Source organism: Mus pahari, chromosome 12 (genome assembly GCF_900095145.1).
Source record: "Mus pahari chromosome 12, PAHARI_EIJ_v1.1, whole genome shotgun sequence".
NCBI lineage: Eukaryota > Metazoa > Chordata > Mammalia > Rodentia > Muridae > Mus > Mus pahari.
In genome coordinates this window covers 85,476,083-85,502,423 of record NC_034601.1, presented here as the reverse complement: position 1 = coordinate 85,502,423, position 26,341 = coordinate 85,476,083, and the positions used below count along the sequence as shown (strand labels likewise).

The 26,341-nt window shown below is 40.7% G+C and overlaps 1 protein-coding gene across 7 annotated transcripts in view; it reads right to left on the bottom strand.

The window, feature by feature from the left end:
• Window positions 1–26,341, bottom strand: part of Ttc3 (tetratricopeptide repeat domain 3) — a 102,728-nt gene that overhangs the window by 8,585 nt on the left and 67,802 nt on the right. For 6 of the 7 annotated variants that reach the window (XM_021209535.2, XM_029544407.1, XM_029544406.1 and 3 more), the window contains 12 exons: window positions 26,059–26,129; window positions 21,439–21,603; window positions 17,212–18,232; window positions 15,803–15,868; window positions 11,785–11,934; window positions 8,723–8,862; window positions 6,569–6,637; window positions 5,588–5,684; window positions 3,540–3,640; window positions 2,956–3,046; window positions 2,330–2,431; window positions 55–395 (listed from right to left, as the gene is read on the bottom strand). In XM_021209535.2, coding sequence (XP_021065194.1) covers window positions 55–395; window positions 2,330–2,431; window positions 2,956–3,046; window positions 3,540–3,640; window positions 5,588–5,684; window positions 6,569–6,637; window positions 8,723–8,862; window positions 11,785–11,934; window positions 15,803–15,868; window positions 17,212–18,232; window positions 21,439–21,603; window positions 26,059–26,129 — 2,414 coding nt within the window. The remainder of the gene's footprint in view (window positions 1–54; window positions 396–2,329; window positions 2,432–2,955; window positions 3,047–3,539; window positions 3,641–5,587; window positions 5,685–6,568; window positions 6,638–8,722; window positions 8,863–11,784; window positions 11,935–15,802; window positions 15,869–17,211; window positions 18,233–21,438; window positions 21,604–26,058; window positions 26,130–26,341) is intronic. The other variant, XM_029544405.1, reaches the window with a different exon arrangement.

The window sequence follows — 26,341 nt, the reverse complement described above, 5'->3', positions numbered from 1 at the left end:
AGCAACAAAGTGCAAAGAAACAGTTAATGCAATATTTAATAGTCACAATTATACCTGGTATAACATGGGAATATCACTGACAGGTGTTCAATAATACTGTTGGAAGGCTTTTTGGGAGACTGGTTTGACCGAGTAGCCTGTCCAGATAGTTTCTCATCAGCCTCAGGGCTCTGTTCTGATGGAGACACCTGGCTAGCCCTCTTTAGCTCAAGCTGTTGAGTAACTTCTGGCTGATGGGTGGGCGATCCCAGTGACAGTTCTGGAACCTCCTCTGGGCAGCCACTAGCAGGGTCCATGTAAGGATCATTGAGGACTGCTCCAGTCATGCTGTCTACACAAGTCACCAGTCCGTGATCCTCATGGCCTGAAGACTCAGAGAGTAACTGAGGATGGATCTGTGGAGTAAAGACCACAACAGTCGGGTCACTTAGGGCTTTGATTAAGTGACAGGGAGGAAAACAAACTGAGAATGCACTGCCTACAGCTTAATGGTCACTCAACAAACTTGAATATGATGAATTGATTTTTAAAGAATCAGCATCATAAATTCTCATTAGAACACATACAGATGTGTGACTTATAAACAACTGTCATTTTTCTTTGTAAAATTAGGAAAGTGCCTATTTGACAGCTCTCCCTCTACTTTATCCAACCACACCTCTGCCCTGGCAGTTGAGTTCCTGCTAACTGATCAGAATGACCTGCCTTAGCATTCTCCAAAGCTGTCTCCACGCATCTAAGACAGAGAGAGACCCAGCGGTGAGGGTCACAACCTCCTCCAAAGTATGGTCTCTGCAGGCTTCACTCTCTCCAGGCCCCGTCCTGCAGCTCTCTGTAGTTCTTACCTTCTGTCTACTGCAGGAGGGCCAGATCTCAACCCTAGATTCCTGTCTCACCAGGCCACCACTTACTTTCTAGACTAGACTTCTTATCTGCACATCCATTTGAGTGATCTGGGTAAACCAAATTCAATGTGCTCGAAACCAGGCTCAGAGGGCTGGAGTTCAATTCCTAGCAACCACATGGTGGGTGGCTTACAACCATCTATAATGACATCTGGTGCCCTCTCTGGTCTACAAGCATACATGCAGGCAGAATGCTGTATACAATAAAAAAGAAAAAGAAAAAAAAAAGAACAAAAACCCACCTAGGCTCAGCAGCTTCGCTCACTCCACCCTTGACCCAGATTTTTCATATAGCCACACTGCTCCTGCCTCGTGAGCAGCACAGGTCTTCCTTCCTCTGTACAGTCTCCCCTCCTCCACACACTACAGAGGGTTGTAGGCCAAGGAGAAGTCACCCAGCCTTGTCCTCTCATCCACTCCTCCCTCAAGTTTATCTTTGCTAAGCACTGATCTGATGACAACTTCTGACTAGAAACCTAAACCATAGCCGGCCTCATGCCCGAAAGAACAGCCCACACCTGGGTCCTTCCTGGACCTGCAGTGTTCCGCGGGTCCCTTCCCGAAGGACAGACTGTTTACCTTTTATTTCTAGCTCCCAGTGTGTACTCTGTTCACTGCGACATCAGACCTCTCCCCAAACACTACCCTCTCATCCCTTTCCTACCCTAGAGGAGGATTCATGTTACTGGAGCATCCCCACTAGAGGCTGGGGAAAACACCAGCATGTTCTCTGTGTGACTGTGGGCCTGAGGTCCAAGTCTGTAGCACGGACAGCTCAGCACACATTTTATCTCCATCACTATCAGATACCCAGGGAACAAATGAGGGTGATATGAGGCACAAAATACAGGATCCAAGGATACTTTTTTACACAAGTTCCTGATACGATGAGAAGTCTGAGAATTTTGAACATGAAAAATTTTTGAATATCTACAAAATTATAAAAAGTCCAATAAAGTCCTGCATGTCTTACATGTAGCACTGTTTGCTTTGTATCTGCTGAGGAAACAGACTTAAGACTTATGCCACCAAGTATCGAGAAGTTTAATTTCAGATGGTGAAATCAAACTTCACACATCTGTTACTCAGACTGCTTTTTTACATCCTAGACTACGTGTAGTTCATTGCCTGTCTCTGTCTCTCTCTCTCACACACACCCCTTGCACCAAGAAAAGCAGACACATGTTACATGAAAACGACAGAAACAGAGATCACAATGCATCTTAGTCCTGTCCTCATGCCTGAATGTAGAAGCACTGATCCATTTACATTAAAATGCTTAAAGCTTGGGAGCTACAGGTAACACGAACATGGAAACATTAAGACTAACCCATTCCTATTTTCAGAAAGCAGTACAATCAAACGACTCTGGACACTTTAGGAAGACGCGGTGGTTATGCATTTCTTTACACTGATTAACTTACCGTCGAACAACCAGGAAATGAAACCTCAGAAAGCTGCACACTGGAAAGGTCACTGAGTCGAGAGCCATTCTTGATGGCCTTAATATGGTCTTCAAACTGAGACTGTGGGTAGAAGGGGAAATGTAAAGTTTAAAAAAAAAAAAAAAAAAAAATCCCAAATAAAACCACTATTTGCAGTTCATTTTTTTTCTTATCAGGTAACTGACATGACTAAGAGTGTGACGAAACTTTAATCTTTCCAAAAACAAACAAACAAACAAACCCACGCCTTTTAACCCACAGGCTTCTAGTGGGGAGAGGCAGCAAAGGAAGGCAGGGAGGCCCTCCCAGGCCTCAAGGTCACTGAAGCAAGGCAACTGTTTCTCACCATCTTCCTAATACTGGGAAGACTCTGGTAATTCCTGCTTTTTCTTTTCTTAGTGCTCAGAAGTGAACCCTGGGCCTTGTGCATGCTAAGCAAATGCTCTAATTTAAAAATCACTAATTTCATGAAAAATTCCTAACAATTCAACAAAAACAATTGACAACATTAAAAAAAGGAGTGTTTTAAATACTGACAGTCGTCTCCTGAGAATGAACACCATCACGATCTCAGCACAATTACGACATTTTCTGCCTCACCTCACCTTTTTGTTCTCGATCTCTTCTCTTACAGTAGAAAGAAATGATTCCCATGAAAGTATATCATACTCCACATCAGGATACATTGCAGAATCACTGGAAAATTTTAAAATAGGAAACTTTACAGATGTGAAAAAGTACAAGCATTTAAAGGTAAACAGAAACAAACACAATGAAAAGTATTTTTTTGAAGCTGTAAATTTTGGACCAAGTGTGGTGGTGTAAACTTTAGTCTCAAAACTGGGGAACAGAGACCCTTAACCAAAAAGCTGTTTGCAATTGACACCCATCGGCAAGAGAGAATCAATCTTCTCCATGGAATCTCATTGGGTATGGCCAACACAAAATGAATTCTATGGTTTTACTTTTGGGCATTTTTGGATTTGCTTTGCTATTTTTTTGTCATACTAGGTTCTTCCCTGTTTGTTTATTTTCATTTTTGTGTGTCTTGGGGGTAGGGGCAAACATAAAATTGTGTGGATAAGGATGGGGTACGGCTCTGGAAGGCCTTGGGGAGGTACAGTATAAATGCATTTTTTCCTTCAAGTGTCTCTAGCTTTAATGGGAAGAACACTGAGGGGCTGTGTACCTGCTCATCAGCTTGAGGCTTTTAAGATAGGCCTCCGATTGTGACGCCACGCCCTGTAGTTTGCACACTTCTTGCTCCTTCCAGTTTTCAAGCACAGATACCTGTCCATACATTCGAGGATAAATATTTTATAAATATTTTACAAATGAAGATGTATAGCTACTTAAAAAATTGACATGTAAGCATTGCAAAGTACTTTCCAGTTTCTCTTTAAATGAAGTACGATGACAAGATCCTCAGAACATGATTACATTGTAATTTCACCAGGTGAAAAGGAATGAGAATTTGAAAATGACACCCAAAGCATGTACATTAAAGACACGACACCATATGACTTTCTGCTTAAGCTGCACACAAGCTCAGGGCCAGCTTATGGCTGACCCAGGAAGACTACATTACCCACCTCTTGCCAGTCAGGACCCAGAGGCCAATGCCTCCCAAGAGGGATCTGCAGCACTAACATCTGGGGCATGCATTCAGCTTTCTGTACAAGGTAACTGGCTATTATGTAACAGTGCGGGAGATGTAGAATACCTCATTTTAATCCAGGTCACTAACCTGGACAGGGCCCACCACCAAACCTGCTGCTGTGCAGCACAAAACATGAGCTGAACAGGTTAAGAAAACTGGAGGCGGGCATGCTGTTGTGTGCTTAGCACAACATTGTATATGCTGGCTCTTTACCTAGCTCCTCTTAGAAGCACTGCATGGTTGACAGGTAACTGGGAAATCTGCTATTTCCAGACTATCCAAGTTAATTCTTTCCTAAGTTTCCCAGAAAAACCATAGATGCACTTAATAACAAACAGAACTTGGTTCTAAAATAAGTGTCAGAAATTATATTTTAGAAACAAAATAAAAGCCAGGCGTCATGTATAACCACTTCTCTTGCTTCAGTTTTTAAAATAGTATACCAATATTAATGTATTTTTCTGTACGACAGAGGAATACTCAAACAGACACCTAAATTTATACATACATAGCTTTTTATTTTATATTTAGGGATAGGATGTCCTTAGACTTGTCATTTCCCCATCTCTGCTTCTTGGTGTATCTGAGATTAGAATTACACGTCACTACCACAGTCAGGAATATATTTAGGTTATGGGTATGTGTACATACACATGTACACACAAATAGAGGTCAGAGGATAATCCCTGGTGTCATTTCTGAGGTGACATCGACCTTCTTTTGTTTGTTTAAGATAAGGTCTCTCACTAGCCTTCAACTTGCTAAGTAGGACAAGCTGACTTGTGGGTGAGCCTCAGTGATCTGTCTACCTCTGCCTCCACAATGCCAGCTTATTAAAAAAATACGAATTCCAGGGATGGACCTCAGGTCCTCACAGTTGTTCAGCAAGTACAAGCACTTCGCCAACAGAGAAGGCATCTCTCAGTCCAGAAAGTTCTTTACATTTGCTCCTGAAGGATTAGTAAATATTGATATATCTCATGGTATGTCACTTGATTAAATTTAAGGCAGTCCATGAAAAGCATGAGATATAACTAAATTATTATGTTAAATATAAAAACTAAAAATCTGGGTGGTGAGATGGCTCAGTGGCTAAGAGCACTGACTGCTCTTCTGAAGGTCCTGAGTTCAAATCCCAGCAACCACATGATGGCTCACAACTACCTGTAATGAGATTTGACGCCCTCTTCTGATGCATCTGAAGACAGCTACAGTGTATTTATGTATAATAATAAATCTCTGGGCTGGAGCCAGCAGGGAATGAGCTAGCCGGGCTGACCGGAGCAAGCGGGGTTGACTGGAGTGAGCAGAGGTCCTAAATTCAATTCCCAACTACAACCATCTGTACAGCTACAGTGTACTCAAATACATAAAATAAATAAATCTTTAAAAAAAACCCCAAAACTAAAAATATTCAGGCAAAGAAAAATAACCATTATTTAGAAATGAGATTATGGATGTCAGCCTACTTCTTACTGTCCTAGCTTCTGAAATAGCATTATTATAATATCAATAGAAGTAGAGCAAAGGCCCTCTCTGCCCTCTCTGCCTGCTGCTCCCTCGAACCCTGGACTCACCTCTGCAGCTACGGCTCTCTGGTGACTCTCTTCATAGAGCTCTTTCCCTTTCCTGACAGACTCTTCTACTTTTGTCTTCTCATCTGTGAGTGCACTGCTGTGAAGAATAAAGACAAAAACCCTTGAAACCAAATCCAGTCATCAAGATCACAAGGATGTCACATGTCAGGTCAGCTTTGAAATCACATCACGCTTTCTAGATAACTCCCTGCCTCAATTCAGACACACTGTGCTCTCTGCACTTTACAAGTGATCAAAGGGAGATAAGGAATCAAAGGCAGTAAGTGCAGAGGAACACACAAGGGCACCACACCAGTTTATTTCTGTGACTTTGTTGGCTTTATTTGTGTGACTGTGTGTATGTTGTGTGAGTGTGTGTCTGTGGAGACCAGGTTAACTTTGAGTGTGATTCTTCAGGAGTAACTGTTCTCAAACACTGTCTTTTATGCAAGAAATTCCATTATGAAACATTTGTAAGAAAAGGAAAAGATGACTTTTCCAACGCTGTTCATGCTTTCTACTGATGGGGATGGAATCAGGCCATGCTCCTATTTGCCAGGAAATCACTGTTGCCACTAAGCCACACCCACCTCAGAAGAGTGTTACAAGTACATTTTTAGTTTCAAGTTATTTAAAGGAAAAAAAAAAAAAGAGCCAGGGATGGTGGCATATGCTAATAATCCCAGAACTTGAAAAGCAGGCCACAACTATCTGTTCAAAGCCAGCCTGGTCTACAAAGGGAATTCTGGGACAGCCAGGACAATACAGTTGAGACCCTACTTAAAACAAAACAAATAAACAAAGAGTCAATGAAAGTAGTTAAGTCTAGGCATTTTTATACTGACAATGGGAAATAAAAGTAGAGACCAGAAATATATACATATTCAAGTCTTGAGAAGTATCTAAAAGAAACAAATAAACAACAATATACTTAGAAGTCTAGTGAGACCGACTAATTAAGAATAATTAAAGCTTGGTTGCCTGAATCCAAGGGTCTGGTCCGGATGTGGTTCACATTCCTTATCTAATCCATCATTTTTCTGGGCAGACCTGTAAAAGCAGTCACAAACACTTTATTACCTCTCAGTTGTTTTAGTACAACTTCACACAATAAACTGCACCCACATCCACAGAAGTACCCTGTGAACTCAGACCACCCCCTTAGAGCAAGTTTTACTTATTGTTTCCATGAAACTACTTTGTATGTAATCAAATAACATAATTCTGGTGCTGCTGTCCCATGCTGTCAACCTCAGGAGAACAGTTGCACACAGGGTCACTGGCGAGAACAGAAGCATGGTTCACCCAGGCTTGAGAGAACTAGACTGCAAGATCATCAGCAAACACAACAGCTGGCAAGTCCCTGAGCTTGGTGTCTTGCTACAGCAGCAGAAACTAAACTAAGGAATCGTATGGAACTGTGCTGAACAGCAGGAGATTAGGAATAGGTCACAAAGAGTCAGGGCTTGTTCTAGATTGTTTTCTGTTGCTGTGTATGGAGGTTTGAGGCCCCCATAGACTCGTTTGATTGTATGGTCACCAGGGAGTGGAACTATCTGAAAGAATCACAAGGGTTAATTAACAGGCAAGCCTTGAGTAGGTGTTGCCTTGCTGGAGGAACTGTGTCACTGAGGGTAGGCTTTAAGGTTTCAAAAGCTCACGCCAGGCCCAGATGTCTCCTTTTCCACCCACAGATCAGGATGCCACTCTCAGCTACTGCTCAAAGCGCCTAACTCCGCAATGCTCCCCACCATGCTAACCATGGACCATGCCTCTGACACAGAAAGCATGCCCCAATTAAACACTTTCTCTTATAAGCACCTAACTCCGCAATGCTCCCCACCATGCTAACCCTGGACCATGCCTCTGACACAGAAAGCATGCCCCAATTAAACACTTTCTCTTATAAGCACCTAACTCCGCAATGCTCCCCACATGCTAACCATGGACCATGCCTCTGACACAGAAAGCATGCCCCAATTAAACACTTCTCTTATAAGCACCTAACTCTGAAATGCTCCCCACATGCTAACCATGGACCATGCCTCTGACACAGAAAGCATGCCCCAATTAAACACTTCTCTTCTAAGAGTTGCTGTGGTCAAGGTCTCTTCAGAGCAATACAACAGTGACATAAACACTGAGGTATACATCATAACCAAACCAAACTTAGGGCAAAGAGTTTGTGTCAGCTACCACTTCTAAGTAGGAGGCTATCACAGAGGGAAGTCAAGGCAGGGCTTCAAGCGTGGGCAGACAGACAGACAGCTGCTTGCTGCCCCACTCTCCGGCTCCCCACAGCTGGCTCACACTGAGCTATAGATTCCTTACACGGTCCAGGCCTGTGCACTTAGGGATGGTACCGCTCAGAGTAGGGTGGGAAGGCAGCCACTAACCAAGACAATTCCTCATAGACATGGGACACAGGTCACTCTGATCTAGGCAGTGGACAATCCTCTGAGACTGCCTCATATACAGCCTCTGTGACAATTATGCCCAAGACCTGCAGTTATTAACAAACCCTGCATATCACAAGACCAAAGGCTAATAATCTGAAGATTTAGGGTTAAAACGTAGGAATAAAATCATTACCCCTGAACCTTCATGTTGGACAGAACTTTCATGTAGACTTACCCACTCTGTGGTCAGTGAGAAAGAAAAGCTAATGTTCACAGTAACACTCCACTGAACAGCAGCTGGGCCCTGAAAGACTTGGTTTTAGGCCACTCTCACTTTTATGTACTACCCGAAAACATGCCAGTTCAGACAAAATTCTACGTGAGAGAACTTTTCAATTAATGTTTTTTAAATGATATAAAACCACTGTGAAAGTAGTATCTATAAAGGCCTTTTAAAAATGATTTATTCTTATTTTATGCGTATTGGTGTTTTGCCTGCAGTGTGAAGGTGTCAAACTGCTTGAAGCTGGATTACAGACAGTTGTGAGCTGCCACGTGGCTTCTGGGAATTGAACTTGGGCCCTCTGGGGGAGTATCCAATGCTCTTTACACTGAGTCATCTCTTCAGCCCCTATAAAGGCCTTTACTTATGAAATTAAATACAAAGAAGAAATGAAAAGAATCAGAAACATCAGGATATTAAAATAATGTCAGCCGTCCTTTAACTGTTACTTACACTTCATTGGTATTGATAACCTTTTTAATTTTTTTCTTCAGGGCTTTTAATCTTTCTTGGATTTCTTTTTTCTCTTGTTGCCACTTTTTAATCTCTCTGTCCAAATCTTGGAGGAACCAGTCTAATTCCGTCTTTGAGATCTAAAAGCATTTTAGAAAATATATGAATAATCATGGCAATACTTTCTAGAGAAAAAAAGAACCTGACAGTGTCTTAGCATATGCAACACCTCAAGTCCAGGGAGCTGCATCCTGGCCAGGCATACTACCATTCCCAGCCCCAGAAATGCAGTCAACACAGCACAGCCACATGTGACCAAGTGCACTCCCTGTAGGAAGGTACTCTGAAGAACTCTGTGTACCCACACGCTTCAGCCTACACAGTTACCTGCCTATAAGTACCCTGCGTATGTTTTACCTGGCAAGCCCAGTAGCTTTTGTTTGTTTCTAGAAATACAAATAAGATACCCGTGGCTGGCCATTAAAGGCATCTGGATTGACCACCTGCCTGAATTTCAGGCAGTGTGGCAGGGACACGCCGGAGGCAATGCTGGTTCCCTTCCCTGGAGGGCGAGGGTCAGTGCCACTCCCAGAACTCAGCTCCTTATGGAACTGATAGTTTTGAAATATGTGAACACAGACATGTTAAATAGTGTCCAGTCTCAAATTCCACAACTACCAATACATGCTTAATAAAACTCTGTACTCCTAGTTGCTAAAGAAAGACTAATTTCTTGATCCTGCTGGTTCAGAACACACTGAGAACAAAGATTCAGTTACAAAACCACAGGCTTTCTCCCTCAAAGGAATGGTGCACCCTACATTAAACTACTCAAATGTAATAGGAAGTAATGGCATTAAAGTCAAAAATGATACAGACCCAAGAGGCCATTTCTCCCTTTTCTCTTACGTCTCAGACACCCAGAGTTTCTTTGCTTTTGGCAATGGCCCTGCTAACTAGTCTTCTTCCTGCAAGCCTGAGTCCCTCTTCAGAGAACAGTCTGGATGGATGTGATACGCGGGCTCTCTTACAAAGTGGCAGGAGCGGAACAGAAGTTCTGTGATGTCCCTTTAGGCTGGTCTTGTCCACATTTTCCCTTCTAATAGAATCTTGCTGAGTCTGAACACATCCCTTCACTTCTGTGACTTCAATAACCCCATGCCTACCATACTTATAAGCTCCTGTATTCTACATGGTCATTTTTATTTCCAAGATCAATGTAAACCTGCTTGCTATGCCAGTGGAAGCCAGGCCACCTCTGTATACACTCTGGGCCAATGATCTCACCTTTGATCTGTTTTTTTGAAAGGGAGCTGGTTATGCAACAGCATGAGAACCTACTTGGCAAAACTGCCTATAGAAAATGAGTTATCGAAAGCAGAAAGAATTAAAATCATGTGTGTTTATGCAATGCTCACAGTGAAACTCTGACCTGAGTTCCCGTGCTGCTTATATTCACCACCCAGCAGCTTCCTAAAAGGAAATGATCATATTCATTCCCACCTACTCTTGTAGACACAACCGAAGAAACTCAGATTTGGAATTTAAGAGGGTACACAGTTCACCAACTAAGTCTAGCACCTGAACAAACCTGTTGTTTGAGGGGCGGAGTAACTGGACTCACCATGTTCTTGAGTACAATCTTGACACCAGATGTAAACCTCAGAAAAAAGAAAAGGCACTAGAAGAACCTGGTATATGCTCCCAACACGTCCGAGATAAAAGGCCCTGGACGTTGAGCCTAACCTAGATTACATAGTAAGACCCTCTCTCAGAAGCCTCAAGGGCATGGGAGCTAGATAGAGAACATCAGTCAGAGCCGCTGCTCTGTCAAGTCTTCCTCTTGGGTACGCTCTATCTCCAAGGAAGAGAACATCTGTACAAACATCAGGCTTGATGGGCTATGTAAATAAAGTACTAAGTATGACCACCAGTGTGTGAAGCTGGAGAGGTCTCTATCACAAACTTCACTCACCAAATGACTATGTGAAGTACTATGTGCCTGAATCTGCCTGCCACTCAAGAGGCCATATGGATTACTGTTCAAGTCTTCATGAGGCAATACTATATTTGTATCATTATTTTACTTTATTATATCTCTCAAGTAGTTTATCCAAGTTTGTATTCCATGTATCATATGCTAAGCAGGCTTTAATTTTTTCTTTTGCTGGTATCTTTCCCAGACAAGGCAGCTGAGGAGAGCCCCTGGTCCGATCTCTGAACAGGCCCTGGGCGTGGCCACACTTACTCTTTCTCCTTTCTCCCAGGTATACTCCAATTCCAATAAGCGAGTTTCCTAATTAAGGTCACATTAAGCTCATTTCCTACTACTTAATGAATTGTTCCAGATGTTAATTCAGACTTCTCAAACCGGTTTTTTCCTTCTTAAATGGGTCTCTCCATTCCCTTTATGAAAAGGAACATCATTTTCTCACACCTATAATCTCCTCGCCACTAAAGCCACCTTTTTTTTTTTTTTTTCCAACTGGTACCACTTCACTATATATAACTGATGGTCAGTGTCAACTAATAGAATTCAAACCAGATACTCCAGAGACTTGAATACAGCACAGGCTCCATGAGTTATTCATGAAGAAGAAGGATAGTAGCAAAGCCAATTAGTTATTAACCCTCGCTTCTTTACCACAGAGTTTTACCCCAAGTCTTCCAGATAAGCAAACTAAAGTTCAGTGATATTAAGCAACCTAACTGCTCTGTCAGAAGAGTTGTAAACAGAACTACTGGAATAGAACCCAGGGTGGCTCACACTTGTGACCTCTCCTCTGACAGTGGCTCACAATGCAGACAAACACAGAACAGTTTCAGTTAACCAGACAAGGGCATTAAAGATAAATTAAATCCCAGATTTATAGTCCTTTTCTCAAAGCAGTTGGTAAAGTTCTACATCACTACAAGAAGCACTGCCACTTGGGTATGCTGCAGAGAAAGTGACAGAGGCTCCTGAGAAGGAGTTCTTGTGTGGCCACTGGTGCAGCTCAGTTGATGGAGGATGACAAGCACTCGCACTCACCGCATGCCATCAATGTCTCAGGGAGGTTTACCTTGTTTTCCTCTGTGTGCCTCTGCAGCTTTTCCTCCAGGTCCCTGGCCTCTTGTGAGCTCCTGAGTGCTATCTGCTCGCAGTTCTCACGAGCCACCTTCAGCTGCCCTCTGAGGAGGCGGCACTCCCTTTCCTTCTGGGAAAGGTCCCCCTAAGAGTAAACCACAAAAGCATCAATTAACAACTACTGAAAATTTAGCATCTGATTCAAACCGTCTCAAAGGAGGGTAACAGGAAAAGGAAAATTTATATGGGAAACGTAATAATCCAGAAATTAAAACCTCTACAAAGTACTGTTCAGCAGAACCAGCTCTTTTTTTTTCTAACACTATTATTTTACTACTGAAATTTGTAATAAAACTTTCTTTTAACTTTTTATTGATTTGTGAATTTCACCTCATGCACCCCCATCCCACTCATCTTCCTGTCCTTTTGTACCCACCCTCTACCATTGCAACCTTCTCCCGCAAAAGAAAAAAGAAAATGATCTCCTGGAAGGGTTACCCTGGAAATTGCAGGGTGTCACAGTGTACCCTCTTATACAAACAGCTTTACTTGCAAATTTTCATTACAATGAGTCACTGGTCTGCTTCAAGGCCTCTGACTTCCATTACACTATCACCAGGGCTCTTCTCAGAGTCCCTGTTGCTGCACTGTGTTGTGGAGATCCTGCAGCTTTGATCTGCATGACTGGCTGTTTCATTTACTCCAGCATTTCATACATGGGGTAGATGTTGAGGTGAGTCAACTGAAAGCTCTGGATTGGGCCTGGGTGGTAGCTCTCCCACACCCACACCACCAGGTCAAACTCTCCAGCATGGCTCTGGTTAGCTCAAGGAATGCTGCAGTCAGCAAGGGGCGGAGCCAGCTCCATTGTGCTGCCCACCCAGGTCAGACGAAGGGTCTGCTCTCCCGACTGCTGCAGACTGAGGAGCAGGACCACCGCTCCTTCTCGTGACCCCAGAGTTAGCTTGTGATTTAACTTTCAATCTATACATTAATTAGTTCTGAGAGTTTGTTTCTTAGAAGCATACTGTCAGATCAAAGTTTACTTTGAATGTTAATTTCTATAATTAACGTTAGGGACTATTGTTAGGTTTTAAAGGTTGTATATACATATATTTTAAAGACAAGTTCAACAGATTAGTGTTGACATTACCAAATGTCAACCAAGTTGTTGGTAATTTAAAAAAACAAATTAAATTATTACCTAATGAACTGCTTTCTGTTATCTACCATGGATTATCTTAAAATCAAAACAATCAGAAAAAGATGTGACATTATTCTATGAAATGTTGACAAATAAATGTCACTTTATGGAAGGCTTTTTCAAAAGCTCTCATTTTGCTAGAACTGTTGAATCACATGGTATGTCTGAAGAAAGTACTGTAGGGTACGGGAAACCTCCAGGTTCAGAGAATGCACTTCTGTGGCAGTCATACTCCAGAAAGCAGCCCCACAGGCAAAAACCTGGGGCATCTTAAGCAACTTCTTTGCCACCCCCCCTCCCCCTAGGACCTAAGCACTTTGCAACTAAAAAGGCAGGGAATCAATCAAGTAACTGAAATTATGCAACTTATCAAAGCACTGTGAGTGACCACAGCACAGTGACAGCACAGTGCTCTGGCAGGAGACTCAGCTTATGTCTGTCCAGACTGAGGCTTTAGACTCTAGATGTAGACCATGTATAACTGTCAAACCTACTATGACACACAAGCAAGGCTCGACGGTAAACACTTCAGTTACCTGTTTTCATTCTCAATTTGGCAAAAGAATCACAGCAAATATGGTATTATAGACAACTTCTACATCCCAAGTCAACAACAGAGATAGCTGAGACATTAAATGGGACCTTTAAGATATTATATTTAAACTTCATTACATTTTCATAAGAAATATGTAATTTTTGCCTTTTATAGGTCAGAAAACCAAGGGTGAGAGATGTGAAGCAACTTCTCAAAGTCCTGGGAGAAAACTGTAGTCCTAAGATTCAAATTCAAATCTCAATAGTTGAAAAGTTACCAACTACCTTGACTGTTCTCAAAGCCTGGAAACTAAGAACTACTTTCAAACAGCATTTGTGACTATGTCCAAGGCTGAGTAAAGTTTTGGACAATGACGTATTAAACAATAGAGTCTGTCTGATTTAGAGCTAAGTGCGGGTAAGAACCTGATAAGAGCCCATCCACTCAGTGTGTGCAGTGTTAAACAGAACTGCACACTACAGCACTGTCTGCATAGCAGACACAGTCTAGGTGTTCAACAATTCAGACATCAAAGAATTTTTCACCTACTATTGTAAAGAAATGCAAACATGATATAGTTCTCTAACAGGTACAAACAGAAGAGTGCAAATTTCAGATGCATTAAAACAAGACTCCCATCTTTTAAAAGATACCATATAACTATATGTAAATGTTCAAGTAAGGTTGTACCTTCAAATATTACCAGAGGCTGGGTATGGTGGTGTATACCTTAAATCCTAGCACTAAGGAGGCAGAGGCAAGTGGATCTCTGTGAATCTGAGGCCAGCCTGGTCTACATACTGAGCTCTAGGCCAGCCAAGTGTACACAGTAAGACCTGGTCTCAAGAAAACAATAACTTAGCATAGATGAGACAAATGTAGATGATTTTCAATTTCGTTCTTATAATTTCTAGTAGGGTGCACTGAAAACAACTTAATGGCTCTTTAATATAATTTATGGTAACTATGAAGGTCTTGTTCAGACAGCATGGGCCACATACTTGTGTGTACTACAGCTGCTTCAGTGTTAAAGAACAGCACAGCATTACAAAGCATGGCCACAACACATCTCAGTCACAGGTGCTGGGTGCTGAAATTGTATCTACTTTTGGGCTGTTACAAATATAAACAAAGTAAATATTTAAGTATCTGTTTCCTGGTCTTCACATGCCTATTTGAGCACAGGTAACTCCATACTGCATTCCCCAGAAAGCTACATGTGCATGCTACCATGCATGTGGAACTCATTTATTAATATCTAAAACCACCAACACTTCTTTTATTGTAGCTTGTATAGTGTATAGTGACATCAATTCTTTTTTTTTCTTATGGATTTATAAAATCTACCTGTGATAAGAATATTTATTCTCCCAAAACCTGAATTCCTAACATGCCCCTAGGTTTCTGACCAAGAGGAACTGACAGAGCAAAATTTTTTTTTTTTCTATTTTAAGTCAACAGATTTTGAGGTACTTCGCTGTATTACAATAGAGAACTATTAAACTCTGTTTAGATTCACAAGTGTAGTAAGGCTGTTCTGAAGAAACAAAACTAGGGGAAAAAATTAATCTTTTCATTATCATACTATCCAACCAAGGCTCTCAATAGCAGTTTAGCTATCTTATTATCAATTTTTGCCACTAAGAATGGAATATTATCTCTTAATAGTTCATCTTAGTATATGGAAAATATTTATCTTCTATGTAATTGCCTTTCAATTAATCTGGCCTTAATTTCTGTAAATAATGATACTTATACCTCCTCCTTTTCTTTCTCGTTCCTAAATTTTATTACTTAATAGTTCCAGAATAATAATAAATACTAGTGGTAATGTTTTATCTTTAAACAAGATAAGACTTTTACTGTCAAAGAACATGCTGAGACATAGGCACTCCTATTTTATGAGCATTTTTGAGGAAAAGGGTACTTGAAGTTTTTCTAGTACCATTTTGAAACTACAGAGCTGGTTAAATAACCTTTATAGTGTATTAACAAACTTTGTAACTGAACCTTTCTTAAAGTGGCTCAGGTCTTTTTATCTTCTGATGTCATTCATATAAATAATCTTATTTATAAATTAATATATGATCACCATGTAAGTTAAAACAAAGCCAGTATCCGTTGAATTAACTGCCTCCTCAAATTTCAACAAAAAAAGGTTTATGTTGTAGTCTATAGTCTAAAGCTTATTCCATTTTGAGACTAGTTGGGTCCAATTCAAATATATGGCAACTAAATTGCTGCATACAAACAATGTAATGCTCTTTGACTCACCTGCTGTGTTTCAAATGGTTCATACGGCTCAGTGTTGACTTCCTGATGTACCATGCTCCTAGACACCTATGGAGTAAAACAACAGCTTAAAACTCAATCAACCACAGTAACATTAAAGAGGCCCACTGCGTAATAGTTTAAAACATGCCCACAATTTTTCAAAGCACATTTTATTTACTTACTGTTTTTTTTGTTTGTTGTTGTTGTTGTTGTTGTTTTTGGTTTTTTGAGACACTGTTTCTCTGTGTAGCCCTGGCTGTCCTGGAACTCACTCTGTAGACCAGGCTGGCCTCGAACTCAGAAATCTACCTGCCTCTGCCTTCCAAGTGCTGGGATTAAAGGCGTGTGCCACCACGCCCGGCCTTATTTAATTACTTTTTATATAAAAATTTTATTCAGAAAATACTGTTTAGAATATAACCAAAATTAATACTAGTGCTTAACATTTTTTGCTTTTTCACATTTTAACATTTTTTTACATTTCATACTAGTCTTTTTTTTTTTCCCCAAAGTTTGCTAGAAAGCAGAAAACTTAAGGGGAGTAAAATTGAATAAGGACTTTCATGAACTCATACCAAAAGGACAACTACAGAGAACCTTGATGTATTTGCATGCTTATTAGGAAAATACTTACATAAACTACTCATTTTTCTCCATCTGGTTATCTATCTTACAACATTTATTTCTCCCGTGGTTCCACAGAACTTGGATGTGCATGCATGCCTAGCCCAAACTCTCCCCCTTTACCTTATGTCCCCATTACTTAGTCAGTGACTTACCTGAAATCCAGAGCTTTGTACATGCTAAGTAAGTGTTTTCCCACTGAGCTCCACTCTCACAGACTCTTTATTTTCTGGGGAGTGGGCAGCGTGTCCAGTGTTCTATGGGGCAATCAGCTCAGACCAGGGGCTGTGAATGCTGTATCAGCCAATGTGATGAAGCCACCGTGGTTGGGAGTGTGTGTACCTCCCTATAAAGTAGCCATAACACTCTTCATACTCTTTTGTTTATTAATCATAGGAATGATGCCTGGGCTCTTATCAGTATAGACTGTGGTAGGGGACACACCTCATCCAAATGTCTTCCTGACAACACAAACACTTGTGATGCTTTCAGAGGGGTTTGTATTTACAGGTGGAGACGTATTTACAACCACTATGAAGCCAACTACTTCTTTTAGCAAAAATAATGGCAGTGAAAAGGCAAATTTAACTTTTGTGCCAACACCTTTTTCAGGCCATCGAGTTGTCTCAGTAAAAGCACAGTAGGAGGGAATGAATGGCTTAAAGCTGTCCTGTAAGGTCTGCATGTGTGATGTGCACGTGTGTACCTTCATCAGCACACACATCATACACACACTCACAAAAGAAAAGTAAGTTTTTAAAATATACTTTTCTCTTTGGGACTACCTGTATGGCAACCGATGGAGCAGGTGGAGCATCTGTTGTCCCACTGACGTTTTCTAGAGAAGCTTCCCACAGGCTGCCAGAGCTCCCACTGTGTCCGCTGCTTCCCTCAGGCTCACTCAGAGCTGGATCAGCATCAGCTGCGCTGCTCTGGGACCCAACACACACTCCCAAAGTATCCTCCAGGATCTGTGTTTCAGAGGCAATGTGGTCTCCAGAGTCATGCTCAGTATTCAGATTATGACTCTGAAAGTATGCAGCGGCATTTTCATCTGCTCTGTTGCTGGCTATAAAAGATGGCACCACTGGCATGGATCTTTGCATTGGATACTCAGAAGAAATGTTGGCCAAAGGTGTGTAAATGCTAGTGAACTGGGACAGGCTCGGTACCATGTTAATGTACGCTGGTCTCGACTGGGTGATGCCAAATCCTTGAAAAGGAAGGTATGTGCAGAATCCTGTGACCAAGTGTGATTGAGCCCAGTATGTTGGTTTGGCTTCTTCAGGAGCTGGTGTGGGGGAAGGAGAAGCATCCTCACAGAGTGGTGTAGGAGAGTCAGGAGAGGCCACTTCCAGTCTGCTGTCCTCTGAAGCTGACCCAGAAGAGCTATCATAGTCCAGCTGGGCCTTCAGATCCTCCGCAGCCAGTGTTGAGGGGTCAGCAGGTCCTGGTGTGGACTTCACATCCTCAGACACTGCTTCAGATTTTACATCTGGTTGAAATTCCCTAGCAGTTGGATTTAGTGGTAGTTTAACTCGTAAATATTCTGTTTTTGAAATTTCTTCAACTTTAGTTTTCATGTTTTTCTTCTTTCTTTTTTTCTTGAGTCTTGAGGCAACTTTTTTCAATGCAATGCAGTTGTCGATCACAACAAAGCGAGGACAGCCCAGGAGGAATGACTTCAACCCTCCTGCCTTCTCCAGTATCTGTCGAGTTTCTTCAGGGAAGAACTCATATTCCTCAGAAAACATCCTGTCACTCATATCCAAGGGGCCATGCTCTTCCAACAACTGAGAGAAGTAACTTGGAAAAATAAATTTACGTTGGGTTACAAAAAGAAAGTACTTGTTTTGGATTTTTCCTCCCAAGGCAAGTATTTTACTTCTGATATCAAATCCTCCCAACAATACAATCCAGGGGAAACACAGGGCTGACTGAAATCAATGCTACAACAATCAGAACTTCACTTGCACTAAGAGCTCAAGGCGGGGCCTAGGTCCTCCTGCACACCAGGCTGACTTTTACCAACTGAGCTGCATTCCCAGCTCTATGTTTAACATTTTATATAAAAAATGTCTTTAAAGAGATCCTTAAACAAAACAAAAGCCGGGAGGTTGTGGCACACGCCTTTAATCCCAGCACTTTGGAGNCAGAGACAGGCAGATTTCTGAGTTTGAGGCCAGCCTGGTCTACAAAGTGAGTTCCACGCCAGCCAGGGCTATACAGAGAAACCCTGTCTAGAAAAACCAAATAAATAAATAAATAAATAAATAAATAAATAAATAAATAAATAAATACAACAACAACAAAACCAAAAAACAAAAAAACACCAACCAACCAAACAAACAAACAACAAAACCAAAACAAGAGATCCTCTACATTTCCTGTCCTATTAAGCAGCAGTCCACATTTCAGAGCAGAAAGGACAACATTTAACTCAAGAGCTCCTAGCAAAAAGAAAGACACAGTGCCATCCACCACTATGGAGGAACATTAATCTACTATTTGAAATGTGACACAAAACACACTTCCTGTTTCTTGGGTCCTGAAAAGTACTCTTAGGAAGTGTGTACATTGTATCCAAAGTGACAAGACAGGATTTTTTTATAACTTAGTGTTTCATAGTCTAGGATTGGTTACTATGGCCATTTAGGAGAGATAAAAGAAGCTAAGAACAACAGACCACAGGCTATCCATTTTTGGTGGATTTGGAAAGCTTTCTAATCTCCCATAATGACCTCTTCAAAGTCTTAGATTGTAAACAAGACAAATATTCCTGTATTTAGCTAGAGGCTAAGAGCTGAGCATGCTACATATGGCAGTATAAAAAGTAATACTGATAAAGCTAATATACCAGAGCTACCAACATCTGCTGTCCACATGTGCAACATTTCTTAATCAGCAGTGTTTGCAGATGGATTTAAAGGACGTAGCTGCAGCTGATGGCAGCACTAGGGAGAGGACAGGCAGGGGCCTTCAAAGCCTACACTCTACCATCCCAGGATGGGTCCATCCCAGGAGGACTCCATGGAAACCTATTTTGTATATGCCCATGGTTCATTTTTCAGACTGAAGTCCTAGAATGATCACCTCAGCTTTTCTGCTATGTTGCAATCTACAAAGTTTTAGATGACTAGTAAGTCTTGAGTAATTGGTAACTAGTATTAGGAAAAATTATATTAGAAATAATCTGGCTAAACAAAATCATAAAATGTTAGAAACTGAAGAGAACAGTTAAATTAGGTAAGTTTTCTCTTTTTAGGTGAAAATTTAAAGTCTAGAAAAGGCGAATTTGTAGTAATTATCTCGGTATTTCTCTATGACATAGGGGAGTTCAGTCTTTGTTTTCAACCACACACTGACCAACAAAAGAGACTGAATTCTCAAGCTGATATGTGTCTCCTTCTGAAACACAGAGACCTACATTTTTTGATATGTCTTCCTAAAACTTCTGTTTGTAGTATAAGAAGATAAAAGTTCTAGCTAAAGGTAAAAATAGATCAGCCTAATTTTTCTTGTAAATTCAATTAATTTCTTCCTAGCTGTGGTAGAAATTTTAAAGAACTACTGAAAGCGGTCCTCATAAGCTTTGGTTTATGGAAGCCTGAAGCAAGTTATAGAATATTTTAAGAGAATCAGTCTAACTTTGTAGCTATTTCTAAACTGCCACTCAAGAGTTCTCTTAAGAAAATGGATCAATATTTCAATTCAAGAAGAAAGAATCATAAAGTGAGACCTAAGACTGTTTGACTAGTCTCTCAGTAATGACAGAATGAGGTAAAATAAAGAAAAGATTATACAGTGTGCAAATGATGGTGTTTTCAGAAGTTAGCTTTTGCATTCATTTCCACTAGGTTTTATCCTGTGATTTCTTTGCTTAAAGAATCAAGTACTATAACACGTATTTAATGTGAAGCTCAAAATAGCCAGGTATTTGTAAGCTTACTGAGCTCTTCACCAGATTATTCACGTCACTCATATTTGACTATTAAAGTTCACAGTTGTCTTAGGGTTTTACTGCTGTGAACAGACACCATGACCAAGGCAACTCTTATAAGGACAACATCTAATTGGGGCTGGCTTACAGATTCAGAGGTTCAGTTCATTATCATCAAGGTGAAAACATGGCAGCATCCAGGCAGGCATGGTGCAGGAGGAACTGAGAGTTCTGTTAGCATCTTCATCTGAAGGATGCTAACAGAAGACCGACTTCCAGACAGCTAGGACTGGGGTATCAAAGTCCATGCCTACAAGACCACACTTTCCAACAGTGCCACTCCCTGGGCCAAACATACAAACCATCACAACATTCATATTTTAAATCTTAAAGCACCTTATATCTAAAGTTACTGAAGAAAAGCACATTCTTTTTTTCATGACCAACACAAAAGCAGTGGTACAGTGCTACGGATTTTCTATCATTCTAGCTGAATTATCACAATCAGAGCCAAAGTTGCCACAGCACACAGGGATTCTTTTCTTAATAAAAAAGGCAACACTTCCCTAAGCTACATAACCTGTCACTGCCATTGTGAGATGGCAGACAACCCATCAATACAAGGACAACATATAACAGTGACAGTTTTCTTTGTCATTCGAGTACTTGGAATTCATGACTACAACAAGACTATGGCTGACTATTAGAGAGGAACCCTCACTTGAAATTCTTAGAGTCTAAGTCAAGAGTGTTGCAAGATCAATGCCTGCTCAGTTATGCGGTAAAATGCTTCCTCAAAGCCCGCAAACCATAGCTGAAAGCCTGGTTCAAAGTATCAGTATCAGCAGCTCAAACGGACAATCCAGTTATGGTCTATACTCCAAATTTAGTAATTAAAAACCCTCAATAAACTTTGTGAAATACATAGCAAAAGTTCTGGACATTTTCCCCAGACATTGTTGTGAGTGAAATGGTATGCATTTTAATAAATTCAAGAGACACAAATCAAACACCTTTGATGTCAGCTTGGCATGCAGGCTCACAAGTGAGCTATAGGGACTAAACTACTTACTCATACAGAGTCGAACATTTCTGTTTGGGGTTAATATCCCAGAGCTTCTTATTTCGGACAACATACTCGCTGCTGTGCTGGTCATAAAGAGCTTCAAATTCTTCCACATCTTGCCGAAGGTGGTCAGGCACTGCAAATGGTCCTGCAGAATCTGAATTGCGCCTGCTGCATTAAAAACAAATTTGTACTTTTGGGAAAGAATATTTAATTGCACACGAAGAGACTGGAGACAGGGCTATCAAATAAACTATAGAAAAACATGTAATTAAAATAAAATTAAATAATCAAAATAAAATTAATAATTTCAGTTTCACACTATAAAAATTTATTACCAGAGAATTTAATACAGAAAAGCTAAAATGTACAGGCTGGAGAGTTGGTTCAGTGGTTAAGAGTACTTGTTGATGTTGCAGAGGACAGAAATTTGGTTCCCAGCACCTACATGGTGGTTTACAACCATCCATAACTCCAGGTCCAGAGGATCTAAAGGCCTCTTCTGATTGCTACAGGCACCAGTAGTACCCAGACACACAGGCTGACAAAACACTGGCACAATAAATAGATTACATAAAACTTAAAAAACCCTACAGTTACAGTAGAACACATTAAAAAAAAAAAAAGATTTTATTTTATGTATATGAGTACACCATAGCTGTCGTCAGATACACCAAAGAGGGCATCCGATCCCATTATAGATGGTTGTGAACCACCATGTGATTGCTGGGAATTGAACTCAGGACCTTTGGGAGAGTAGGCAGTGCTCTTAACCTCTATACCATCTCTCCAGCCCCTTGCAGGTCACATTCTTAGTAAACACTTCTGTTTACTAAGAGCACAATGTTTTTCAAACTCCATATTTAGAATATAAAATTCAAGGCCAGACATGGTAGTGCATGCTTTTAATCCCAGCACTCAAGAGGAGAAGCAGGGGGATTTCTGGGACTTTAAAGCTATTCAAGTGTGGACATTTCAGGATAGCCAAAACTATGGAGAAAGACCCTGTCTCAAAAAACAAACAAACAGCCGGGTGGTGGTGGCGCACACCTTTAATTCCAGCACTTGGAAGGCAGAGACAGGCGGATTTCTGAGTTGGAGGCCAGCCTGGTCTACAAAGTGAGTTCCAGGACAGCCAGAGCTACACAGAGAAACCCTGTCTCGGAAAAACAAAAAGAAAAACAAAAAAAATAAAAGAAAGAATAAACAAACAAACAAAAAACCAAAAATCAACACTGCATCCATTATTACTTATTGAAGAGTTAGAGACAAATGCAGATTTAAAATTATAACTGCTAATTAGTTAAGGGTTAAAATAAGGCTTTTTTTTTTTCTAAAAGATTTATTTATTATATGTAAGTACATTGTAGCTGTCTTCAGACACACCAGAAGAGGGCATCTGATCTCATTACAGATAGTTGTGAACCACCATGTGGTTGCTGGGATTTGAACTCAGGACCTCTGGAAGACATGGCTCTTAACCACTGAGCCATCTCTCCAGCCTAACATAAGGCTATTAATAAAACATTTCTTTAAAACATGCGTAACAGCAGCATGAAGAACAGGAGATACCAGAACCAATGCAGACCAAACAGTACTTCTGAGAATTCAGGGCCTACATCCTACACTGACTACCTCTGGGCTCAAGACAGGCTGCAAAGGATGCTCAAGGACACAGAGTCAAGGAAAGGACCAGCCACAGAGAACTGTCCCAGGTTTTCCTGACCAGCTCCTCCAGGGCCTAGAACCTGAGCCTTAAAAGGCCTCTTTGAAGAAGACAGGCCCTGAGGGAAAAGGAATTAGCAATCAACACAAATGCAGAAAAGGCCTTGCAGAGAGCATCTGGGGTGCTGGAGGCCAAGACATGTGGACAGCTTTGCTACAGTATATGTCATTATAGACTAAAGCATTTTTTATCAAAATCTTGCTCTTGGGACAGGATCTTATTCTGTAGCCCAGACTGACCTCAAATTTTCGGCAATCCTGCCTCAGTCTTCTAAGCACTGTTTAGGAATAAGCTAACAGCCGGGCATGGTGGCACACGCGTTAATCCCAGTACTCGGGAGGCAGAGGCCAGCCTGGTCTACAAAGTGAGTTCCAGGCCAGCCAGGGCTACATAGAGAAACCTTGCCTTGAAAAACAAAAACAAAAACAAAACAAAAAAAAGGAACAAGCTAACACTTGACTTTAACAAGGGTTTTAAATATGTGTTATATAGATATATTATTGTTATTCAAGTTGGTTTCTCTGCATAGCTCTGGATGTCTTGGAACTTACTTTGTGGACCAGACTATCCTCAAACTCTAAAGGCATGTGCCACCACTTCTGGCCAGCTTTAACAACTCTTAAAGCCATACTATTAATACAATAATTCTACTGTTTTATGGGCAAAGAACACACGTCACTAACAAAATGTTTCCCCAACATTGGATGCGTGTGGAGGAAAACCACCTTTCCTTGGCAGATCTGAGAGAACAAGGATACTGACACATGTAGACACCTTAGTACAGCTACCCTGGCATGAAAAAAACAATTTTCATGCCTTTTTTGCCCTTTCAAGGATCTGCATAAACTTAAACTCCCTTAAAACCTGAGGCCTGCTGGGACCTCGCCCCACAGAACTACTTTTGCCTGAATGTGAGGCAAAGTGTCTTTTGCAGAGACATCAAGATAGCCATCCTCCAGTCGGTTGTACATGGAGTTCCAAGACAACCAACATTGCACAGAGAAACTGTCTCAAAACATAACAAACAAACAAACAAAGACGATCATCATCAAAACAGCAGGGGTTCATTTTAAAACTTTAGATTTTTCAGATTTATAATTCCATTTTCATTTCATCTTCAGGCCTGAGTCATGAGAAATCCTACTAGTTTTTCGCATTCAGAGCACCTAATGAGCACTGTTTTGTATGTGTGCGTCTGTGTAGCTCAGGATGGCTTAGAACTTATTTCATTATGTTGTTTAATCTAGCTTCATCTTCTTCCTCAGTCTCCTGAGAGCTAATAATACCACGTCTAGCTTATTCATGTAACACTACAATGTCTTTTGGATTTTGGCAAGCCTTTCCAGAAAGGAGTTTGAAAGTTATATAATGTCCTTCCTGAAACGCAATGACTGTTGATGAAAAGCATCTTTAATAAAGCTACGCAAAGCTTGGTTCAGGAAAGAAGAGTATATGAACACCGTGTGAAGATGTGGACATATCTCCAGCATGATCCTGGAGATCTGCCTGGGCTGGCTCTAAAATTCTGTTTCTATATTGTTTCCATTCTTGCCAGAATGTGCTTTCTTTTTCCTTCAGTATGTTTTCTTTTTTCTTTGCAGGGACTAGTCTAAAGATCTGGTTTAGATTTTAACACTCTAAAAGGACAAAACAGTTTGAGTGTGGGCTTCAAAACGAGAATGTATGGTTCAAATGCTGGGCCTGTTATTTGCCAGCTTTGATCGTGGGCAGGTAACCCTACCACTGTGTCTCAGTGTCCTTATCTGGACATATGGACACAGAAACATCACCTGTCCTCTGGAGATGAATAAATGAATAAAGGAGTTCTATGTCTAAGTCTGAGAATAGAAACTGGCACATATCAATTTCAGTAAGGGCTATGTTATGATCTAAATGTTTTTGTGTGACAGCTGCCAGCACTAAATTCTTATGTTGAAACTTAATCACCAATCTGACGGATTTAGAAAGAGGGTCCTTGGAGGATATACACTTGAGAATAGAATCTATGCTTGTGTTAACTTTAGAGAAGTATGTATGGGGCTACTTCACTCTTCCAACATGTGAGAACACAGTAAGATGGTGTCATCCATGAATGTACCAGGAAGTATGTGGCCTCTTTGACACAAGACCTCAGGCTCCAGAACTGTAGGGAATACTCCATTACTTTTCAGCTATTTAATTTGGGGTATATTGTTTTTGATAAATTTCTAATTTCTTGTTTTTTAATTAACTAATTTTTAAGGTTTTATTTATGTACATTAATGTTTTGCTGGCATACGTATGGTAGGTACCACGTGTGTGCCTAGCGCTCTCAGAAATGAGAAGAGGGCTTCAGATCCGTAACAACTGGAGTATGGATAGCTGTGAGCCACCATATGGTTTCTGGGAATCAAATCCAAGTCCTCTGCAAAAACAAGCATTCTTAACCTCTGAGTCATCCCTCCAGCTCAGATTTCTACAGTTTTTAAGTGCTTCATTTTAGCATCTTGTTTTAGACAGCCCAAGTAGACCAAAACAGGTTCTTATTAGTTCAGATTAGAAGAATTCCCCACCACTTAAAACAATGTCTTCATGCTTCTTCACACAGAAAGCACTTTATAAACTGAGCCCCACTAATTATGTAAAATAATGGGTTTCAGTGTGATATTTTCACACCTCTATGTTGCATATGTTGGCTCTGTCTGTCTTATTATTTTACTCTAGTTTCTCCTTCCTTATTCCTGTGACTTTAACATGGCTGAATTCTTAAGGTTTTAATTCCTACATTGACTCATGAGTGACTATCGTAATTGATCCAGACAAGGAAATCTGAGAAGGGAGTAAACAAGACTATGGTAAATTGGCATGAGTTTTAATACAAACGTCTGAGTTACAACGAGGCAATGCTAACCTATACTTACTTATGGTCTTCTGGAGTGACAGTCTCACTACTTGGTGCTACTGATGCAGTTCCAGATCCCACTAACATTGGCTGGTTTAAAAGAAAACAAAGTAAGAATGATATTATACCCTAAAAATGGTAAAATTCCAGCATAAATGATAAAAATAGTCTACCTTAAAAATAACAGTATTCTACTCTAAAATTCCATGGAAGAAAAAAAAAAAAACCCATTACTGGATTTAATGAGAATTTACATAAACACAAAAATGTCAAATGCCAATACTGAAAAGCATACTCTGTTT